The sequence below is a fragment of the Pieris brassicae genome, chromosome 8, assembly GCF_905147105.1.
Source record: "Pieris brassicae chromosome 8, ilPieBrab1.1, whole genome shotgun sequence".
NCBI lineage: Eukaryota > Metazoa > Arthropoda > Insecta > Lepidoptera > Pieridae > Pieris > Pieris brassicae.
In genome coordinates, this window is record NC_059672.1 from 8,883,014 (window position 1) to 8,892,587 (window position 9,574).

At 38.9% G+C, this 9,574-nt stretch overlaps 1 protein-coding gene across 3 annotated transcripts; it reads right to left on the bottom strand.

Moving 5' to 3' along the window:
• Nucleotides 1-5,665: 5,665 nt before the first annotated feature.
• On the bottom strand, nt 5,666-8,317 carry LOC123712818. 3 transcript variants are annotated; one of them, XM_045666098.1, is made up of 5 exons: nt 8,269-8,317; nt 7,947-8,179; nt 6,884-7,813; nt 6,318-6,477; nt 5,666-6,238 (listed from the first exon to the last, which is right to left on the bottom strand). In XM_045666098.1, the coding sequence occupies exons 3-5, from the start codon at nt 7,041-7,043 to the stop codon at nt 5,956-5,958; spliced, it is 603 nt and encodes a 200-aa protein (XP_045522054.1). In that variant the 5' UTR covers nt 7,044-7,813; nt 7,947-8,179; nt 8,269-8,317; the 3' UTR covers nt 5,666-5,955. The 3 variants fall into 3 exon arrangements, with proteins under 3 accessions (XP_045522054.1, XP_045522052.1, XP_045522053.1); XM_045666096.1 differs by having other exon boundaries at nt 6,884-7,873; XM_045666097.1 differs by having other exon boundaries at nt 6,884-7,873; nt 7,947-8,182; nt 8,269-8,300.
• Nucleotides 8,318-9,574: the final 1,257 nt, after the last annotated feature.

The following is a 9,574-nucleotide window of genomic DNA, read 5'->3' on the forward strand; positions in this document are numbered from 1 at the left end:
AGTTTTTATTCAGGTTACACTAATATTATGCGAGAAAGTAAAAATGCATTAATGAGATATCAGTCCCGTCATATATATATATATATATATATGTATATATTAGATTTAAATCATATGTTTATAATTCATTTGTACAAATTTATTAGTGCATAAAGTATTCCAGACTGTATAATCGAATTAAAACAACAATCGCTTTTATACGGATACTCACTTAACTATTATTTAGACATCAGCCTTGGAGCGACTCGAATAAGAATTAGTATTTTGTTTACGTTTAATTCGGTCTCATGTCAATAGGCGCCACTTGTCTTTTGATACATTAATGGAGTGCTGCTAAGAATACCTACTCATACTCCGCAATACACACTTCACAATATTGCAGCCTCGTTCAACGTGTATTCTCTCAGTAGCTATTTTTAAACACAATTAAAAAGTTAACTGTTAATCTGTTTAAATATACTGAACATGCCAATGTCACGGTACTTTGTCATTAAGGCAAAATAAAATAATTCCTCGGAGCGATCTGAAAATATATTACAATAAAGTCAACGTTGTGGCCGTTTCGATGGATCACAACGAGATTAAATTCTACTGTATTATAATATTCTGTAGTTAAATACTTTTTAAAACAAACGAGACACATGAAGGTCCTTCTTCCTGTGTCTCGTGTCAGGCGACTTCGTCAGGCAGGCGAATGTTTAGGATTACTCCGTTGTGCATATTCAACGAAATCGTAGTCACAATATATTACATTAAAATGTTATTTGTTGAAAGTTAAAAATGTTTTCAATGCGTTCAATAGTTGTGCGTTTGCGTAATGCGTTCAAGTTCCTATAATTCAAGCACTTATACTTAAGATATAGTAGATATAACCATTGAATTAATACAACAAAATAACGGTGGGCTACATTTTGATACATAAAGTCTTCGAAAGTTAACATCCGTAGACCTCTCAAAAACAAACATTCTCTTAATAAAAGATGAAGACCACATTATGTGCTTAACTTATAACTGTTGAATAGATGACGAAACATTCTTTCTAAGAAGCTCAACACGGTTGGCTTCGCTCGAGACTAGATTACTCTTAACAGCATAAGAAATAAGAAGTCGTATCACAACACTACAACTACATGTCAGCGAGTCTGGTCGGCCAGATAAATGTGAGCCTTGACGAACGAGCCCAGACTTCGTGGCAGGAACTCGTCGCAGGCCTTTAAAAATTGGTCGAGGTTCACGGTCGACCGCTCGTATCCGCCCTCCGTCTGCACTCCCTGACTGGTGAGAATGTGAAGCGCCATGTGGGCATCGGGGTTGTCAGTCTGTGTGGACACGGTCCTCGACGTGTTGGCCGGTAAGTTCAAAGTGGGCACTGCCGATTTCTTGAGAAGTAGCTTCCCGTACATGCGATGTTCGAAGTGAAGGCTACAAATGTGCATATTCTTTAGCTGCTCGACGTCCTTGCCCAGTAGATCGGCACGCTTGCACGCCTTCACCCATAAGTGGCATCTGAGAGAAATAATTTATGTACCCGTCACAGAGTTCAAGAGCAATATATTTGATATTCAATGTTTGCAATTAACCAAATTGAAAGAAATCCAACCTTTCGTCACGTGGAAACTGATGGAATCTGAGTCCCTTGTTTTTGTGGGAGGAAGAGGTACACCGGAAGACTGCGCAGCTCGTGTTAACCATTTCGGCCACGATTGCCCTTTGACGAGCGACTCTCGCCTTTGTTTCGTCTGTAAGTTCACCGCCACTTTAACTAACGGCACGCAACGCAAAGGCTACGCGTGCTACGCCGAAAGCGTGCTAGCGGGCTAGATACAGGCACGGCTGCATTAGTGTCACGCAGTTAGGTCCCATACATTACGATAATGCGAGTCACGTCAGTGGCGACGCCCGGCCGACTGAGCGCCGTCCGGGAGACACCACCCACCCGATGCATCGCTAACGGCCGCACATGTATCAGTTATCGAAATATTGTGCAAATTTTATACTATCAACTACAATTTTCTGTAATCACGCATTACACAATGAATTATTTCAGTTGTAGGCGCCTTAACAATAGCATAACATAACGGATCTCGATTGATCTGTCATCTATAAAAGTATGTACGAAAGCAAGTAATGTATACTTGATGCAGAGTCATAAAAGTGAAGTAAGAAACGAAGCTCTTGTCAGGCACGTAAGAAATAAGGCTTCAGGGAATTCATGGTGAGCGACGTCATCCCGTCACGCCGCGAGACTGTTGCCCAGCTATAACACGATGACTACTTTTAAAATACAAGTTTTTCAACATAAAACTATATTTTATATTTTGAGCTTTGTGGTAACAGTGTATTGGACTTGCTTTTATCTGGATAACATTTAAATTTCAGGCGAAGTTGGTGAAGGACGCGGATGTGTGAGGGAAAGGTGACCCCGTTCATTTTCTCGCATTGTCACCAGCTGACGAGAAATCCACCGCGGTTAAATAGCTGATAAATAGCTGAATAGATTACAAAAACATTCCTCGATTTGAGACCTCGCGACGAAATTTATTCTTCCTACCTAGTTGTATGTATTCCTAAGACATTTTTACTCTGAGTCTTTCTGTAACTTAAAAATATTTGATAATACGCACACATAAGATGTTTTAAAGTTTTGTGCCTTTTTATTGTATGGTTTAAGTGAACAAGTGAAATTACCAAAGCAAAGTGAAAAGCGCATAATAATGGCAGCAGTGCTTAAGTGTATTGTGTGATATACATTTATATATATTTTTAACGTTTTAAATTTGGGTCATGAATCATATTAACATCTCAAATATTAACTGATGAGTTGTTAACTTAAAATCACGGACAACGTAGTGCCTTCTTTAAGACTTAAACAACTAAAACGTACTTATAAATATGAATAATAATATCTCCAAGTTTTATATCTGACTATGATCTCACTTCACGACCGCAATAATAACAAATGATTACAATTTAAACGCATATTATTTTAAAATGGACACTGAAGGACACCATGACCTTCACTGTCTCCTTCTAACGTGAAGATTAAAAGAAGATAGAAAATCCTATTTCGACACGTCACGTGAGCTTTGTCCTTGTCTCTCGTAGGTGGTTTAGTAATGACATCTCACTCGGTAACAGTAGACAGTCCGTCGCCGACACAATGCTGCCAACTGACAATTTTTTACAAAATATCTATCAAAATACGTTTTGCTAATTAATCACATAATACACACGTCCAGAAAAGAAAATCAAGTACATCAATAAATATTTTAAAATTATAGAATCTATTAATATTTCAGAGGTTTATTTGTAAAAATAGTATCTAGTTAATCATATACTCACTATCATATATTTGTACAGTTGCTAAATTATTTCTTAGTTATGTAAATTATAAGCCGCTAAGCAGAAAAAAATAATAATCGTATTGTAATTCGGGCAAAACGAGATATTTAGGACGGCAATACTTTGGTCGCAGTAACTAACCGTGACTTTTTTTAATGGATGATAATTTCTCGGAAATTCCAGTGAGTGTTTAATAATAAGTTCCATACGGTAAAGGCAAGGTCAAGATTAGTTATCATAATTCACTTAAATTAAGACCGCTACATTCAACAAAATATTGCAAAACATTAATTGTTAACAAGTTAAAATATTTTTATCATTAAGATTTGATGGACGCAAAGACTTTCTATCATGTTGTTTTGGTAATAACACTAAATAGTGAGACGACTTAACCGGAACCAAGCAGTTACACCTTCACACGATTGCATAAATCGCAAATCTTTCCTTCCAAATTAAACATTCAGCTCAGGTATAAAGTTTTTTTAAAGTAAAATTTTTTTTCGAAAGAATAACTGTTGTTTCGAGCTTGGTTTTTTCCGACATTCCTATCGATTTCTCGCCTTCGCGATCTCGTCACGCTATCCTAGTATTAGCTGCCACCTCACTTTACATTTGAAGTAAAATTAACTTGTCTGACAACCACATATATTATTTCTATACCCTATTATACGTTTCGATTACAGTGTACACTGCATTGAGAATGGTCGTCTCTCTGATGGAATTAAGCAAGACAAATTCTTGTATTGTATCTCTCTCATGTTTAATTCGCATAATACGGAATGTATATCCGCTACGTGTTATTTATGTTGGAAACCAGACGGGACTTACAGTTGGCCTATTACGTAATGAAAGTCTTGAAGGGTGTAGTGTGCAACCCAAGTACTCCAAGAACTGGGTTTCTTAGGACCTATGGGATATGTGCGACGGCGAAGGCCTAGGTTATTTGCGATACCAAGGGAAAGAACCAGTCTGTTGCACAGATCCCCGTTATCCAGGACGTTGCGACTACTGAATGCTGTCTCCGACACTATCGATATATTTATATGTTCGCAGAGTGAATTCTCAGTATTGACTAAATTATGTGTTTAATATTATATATGTCCTTTTTATATTTTATGCAATGTTTCTCGACATTATCGTATTGGCATAGTCTGTAAGGATAATGTATGTATTTCTGTTATAAATAAAATAAGTAAATAAAACAAAATAAATGTTTTGTAAAAAAATCCTTTCTTCCTTTTTGGTGTAGGTGCTCCATGCCTGACGTGTACCCCGTTTACGTTATCTCTTACAGAGAATTTATACGTAAAGTAAATATTGTGATACAAGATGTCCGTGTGCCTTGTAAGTGAGACTTGGATTGAACATGTTACTCTATTCCAATAATCATGTCTCAAAGACATTTTGTATTGTTCTAATCTACTTCTGACATAGACCGCTCCCCGCAGCGCCACTATTTACAAAACGTGACTATTGCCTCGTTTTTTTATTAATATCAAGGTTTCGATTGTATTTACCGTTTTTACGTTGCTAAAGTCACTTCTGGTACTACGACGCTGATTTGAATTGAGCGCAATTGGACGTTTTTTGATTTAGATTTGACCCTGACAACTCAATTGTTGCTAAGCTGGCACAAACGTGATCATAAATATACATTTTGTCTCTATGCAATGGTGAGCTTAACTTCAAGGATTCTTCATTAAAGGAATATGATAACCCATGGCTATGATGCCTGACATGAAGAAGCTCGTTTAATTTATGAGGCAATCGCTGTCTCCCGAAGCCCCAAGTTTAATGATGCGTCATTCAGTGAATCGTACCGATATCTATGTGATAAATAGATGATTTTGTGGTATTTATACATATAACAATAGCAGGTCAATAACGAATACTATATAGATCAATAGACAAATTCAACATATTGGCGAGAAGAAAACGTCGGGAACCTTCCCCCAATGTCATTTCTTTAAGAATATTGTACAAAATAGCTATCCCTTGTAATCGATTTGTAAAAAATATTGAGAAAATGAATTTTCGGAAAAGTACTGAATATTTGAAGCGGCCTTCTTGTCCAGGTATGGCTCGTCGAAAATTACCTCGTAGAGGCGACAATATTGATATTGGAAGCCTTCAAATCTACTTTCAAATATTTTTCATGTTGACTGTTCAACTACCCACATTTTCGGTTCGCATTGCTAAGGAATATAAAACAGCTCTCACGTTATGTTCTATTTTTATGCAGGAACACGAAAAAAAAATGTTGATATGTCTCATTAATGTAGCAAACCTTAATGTCGCAATAAGAAGACAATACAGATGCATGTGCATATATCTATTTACATTTAAAAAATCACACAAGTTATAAAACATAAAATGTAACTAATGACTAATGATACCTGTCTAAGTTAAAGCAGTCTCATTAAATATATTAGTGAAGAAGGATCTTTATCACGTCATCGTCCTTTCAGCGATCACACACGTAACCTAAAAATAATCATGAAGTTCAGATTGCTAAAACGCAGCATACAAACCTACCAATTTAATTGTCCTAAATGCGACGGTTACGTATGTTCGATCTGAGTAAGTTACAGGTTTAAGTAGAACTCGGTTGCCCTAAGACGCGACTGAGTCCCATTTGTGGGGGGGAGCTTTATCGTCGCACTGCTCTTCGGCGCGCAGCAGAGCGTCCAGGATCTGCCTTTTAAGTGTAGCTTGTAGCCGCCGCGGAAGCCGCTTGCTGCTCTGGCACACTGACGCGAAGAACAGCTCCAAGGCCTCGTGCTCGCCACCCTCTTCCGGTGCTTCCGCCGCTCCCCACGTCTCCGTCTCCAGTTCCTGATCCGACGGCAATTCAGACTCGTCCATCTTGATATCGTCTTTGATGACACGTCGGTTTCTGTAATTGTAGAAGTTAGTTAGTACAAGGCATTGGAAGGGAGAATGTAAATCTCGGAAGCAATCATTTGTGAAGTTACCTTCTTATAGTCATGTAGGGCAGCACGAAAGCCATGCGAGACTGAAAGCGCCACTTCTTGCAAGGCGCGCCCGCCTTCGTGGTGCCGCCTCGGTTGCTCTTTTTGAGCGACTGTCGAAGGGAATCACGCAAGATCTTCCATTCGCGTTTTAACACCTCACCTAAAACAGAAATTATGTCGGCTTATTTTAAATGTCAAGTCGTACAGATTGTTACTCTCCTCTTAATCTTACAGTCAATCCGAGCATGTCTGTTTGATTTCAGTTCTGAGTTCCATAGACTCTTGTGATTTGAGTCTTCGATAAGCAAACATAAAATAAGCTCCCTAGGGGCTGTATTCATTACTCTCGATGTTTTGTAATCCTTTAATTTACAAACCTAATATGAATTAGAGCTTTACACTCGTAGTCGGTTCAAGTCGACATGGAATTTCATATTATTATAACGTCAATATCATTATGTCGACGCTAGCGTACAAATGCTACTGTGAAATGTACTTTACTACGAAGTACTTTAAGGTGCATTTCGCCGTGAAGAGCGACTACGAGCATAAAGCTCCGCACTCACAGTTGGCCCCAAGGCGTTCGGAGATCTCGAGCCAGCAACGGTCCCGCACGTCGATGTCACGATGGTTCTCGTGGCGCGTGTCGTAAAGCACCGGGTTCTTCTTCACTTCGTCGATGAGGCGTTCGCGGTATTCGCGTGTGTTCATCTTGTCGTTGTTCATGACTCGGGCGGCACGGCCTCCCGATGCGAGCCCCGCGCTATACTGAGCGAGCGAGCGAGCGACGTTGCCGCGCTTACGACTGCATCGCTCCGCGCGCGGTGAGCGCTCTGGCTTAATCTTACTTCAGTTATATAATTTTTTGAGCGAAAAGTATCTTTACGCCATACCTATCTCATATTTACGTAACAACGATTATACGTGACCTAGACCAGGGAACTACCAAAATCCCTTAAGTGAACATTGAAATCAGTTTACTGTAAAACAATACTGTGCGCTGCAATTCGCGAGCACTGCACCCGTGATCTTAAAAATAAGTGCGTTCCCATTCTCTATCCCACTACCATTTATACATACTTTCTTCTCTTTTATCTCTTTCTGACACAAGAATAACTCGTTTGGAGACGAATACAGTCATTATCAAAAAAATATGAATCGCATAAGAAATTGTGGATCGAATTTTCTAGCTTATTTAATATTAAAATAATCGTAAGTTGTTAGGTTTTCATTTCGTTAATATATTTCGTAAAGAAAATTCAAGGTCATTGACTCGTCATAGGCTGAATGACGAAGTTGATATTCTTCATCACTCGCTCGTGCGTGTCGATCACGAACTGCACTAAATACAGCACGTCAACGTGCTTTCTGGCGAGGTGCTCGTACCAGATGATGTGCTGATACATGGGCTTGAGCAGCCGCTTGTTGAGCGCCAAAGTGTAGATACGGCGCATGTCTACGATGAGCTGGTCCAGCCGATAGAAAAGAAACGCCATCTGGAAAGCTTGGTTATCTTTGTATCGCTCCATCACGCCGTCGAGGTCACGCAGCCGTATCTGCATCACGGAGCACCGTTTTAGACGACTATTTTATGCAGCCATTTTTAAAATATTACGAATTACTTTTAACCTGAGTTCCATAGATGGCCTGTTTCATTAGGTCGAGGGTTTTTATTTTGGTCTCCTTAACACTGGGATCAAAGTATTTGGGTTTCTCTAGCACACGCCGGTGCTCAGTTACGAATGTGTTGAGGTCCACAAGCAGCAGGTCGTCGGAGACGTTGCGAAAGGCCCGGATGGCATCTATCTGACGCTGCACGGGTGGCTCCTCCTCCACACCCATCACCAGAAGCATCACTGGCGCTGCTTAAGTAGGTTTAAATACGATATTAAGTCTTATTTAACTTTATTTTACAATCTATACGCGTTAAATTTAGTGTTTATACTTGTACCTATTACAAGTAGATGCATTTGAAGTGAATCAGTTTCTACTGAGGTTTTAAGGCGCAATAAAATCTTATTGCTTTTCACAGTTTTTATTACTAATTAATTTGCTGAGGATAATTTCTCGAAGTTGGAATGTTCACAATGGAAAGCTTTTTTTTAATTTTTTATAATATAACTTTTCAATTAAAACGATATGATCTCGAGAAACACCTTCTTTGAATAAAAACGTGTAAGAGTGCAGGCAAAGTGTTGTTGCTAGCCCGTTGGTTATGTTCCCTCAACCGTGTCTATACACAAAGGCGCCCACAGCTTACATAATATGCAGTGGCTCATAGTTCTATGAGAACAAAGGACACGAAGAAGAAATATCCGTATAGAAGCAAAATGGTTATTTCCATTGGTAAAATAAGAAACAGATTTTTTAAAATTTAAAAGCGCATTCACAACTTGTTTGTCTGAAGTTATAAAAATAGTTTGAGTTGCCGTTGCAATGATTACTAATGGATACACCGAATAATAGTTGGCAAGCGCACTGCGATCGATTCCACCTGGAGAGTGGGGCGGAGAGCGATGGAGGCTTCGTGTGGAGGTGGAACGGGAGAGCGGAGGGCAAAAGGGCAGCGCGGCTTCCTTTTAATTTCCACTGCGTGACGCGAACTTCCAATGGTCTTTGTACTGGATTACCTGCATTTAATGCACTCTTTTGGTTCTTTTGCAGTATTTCTTTTTTCTTTTATAGTAAACTAACGACCCGTTCGGTCATCAAATCGGAAAAATCAAGTCTACCTACAATGAAAATATAATGGCTATGACAAATAACGTAGATTTCTATAAGTAATAGAATGTTCGAAATCAGTTTAGTAGATCTAGAGATTACCTCCTCCTCCCCACATTTTACCTCTTTTAAAAAGATACAGCAACTACCTTTGCACTTCTTTATAAACCACAGAGGATCAAATTCTGCCAAGGACTCTGGAACAGCTGTAATATACACGACATTCTTGAGATATTGATAATATTCTAAGACGACATTAGTGTCTCCATTATTAATTAGATGTAACTCATTGTATTATAGGTTTATATTTCTTTATATATAATAAACATCAATGTATAAATAATTTTAAAGTGTCTTTTTTTGTGATACATGAATGTAGATTAGGGCAGCGGGTGGGTGGGAAGTGAATTTATACTGTAACTTTAACTGCAGTTTCATACAGAATAATCGTGACGTCAGTCAGAGACAGTCAGATACAGTAGAGACGGACCGGTGCGTTCTCGAGACAATTTGGCTCGATGGACCGGAGCCCTGCC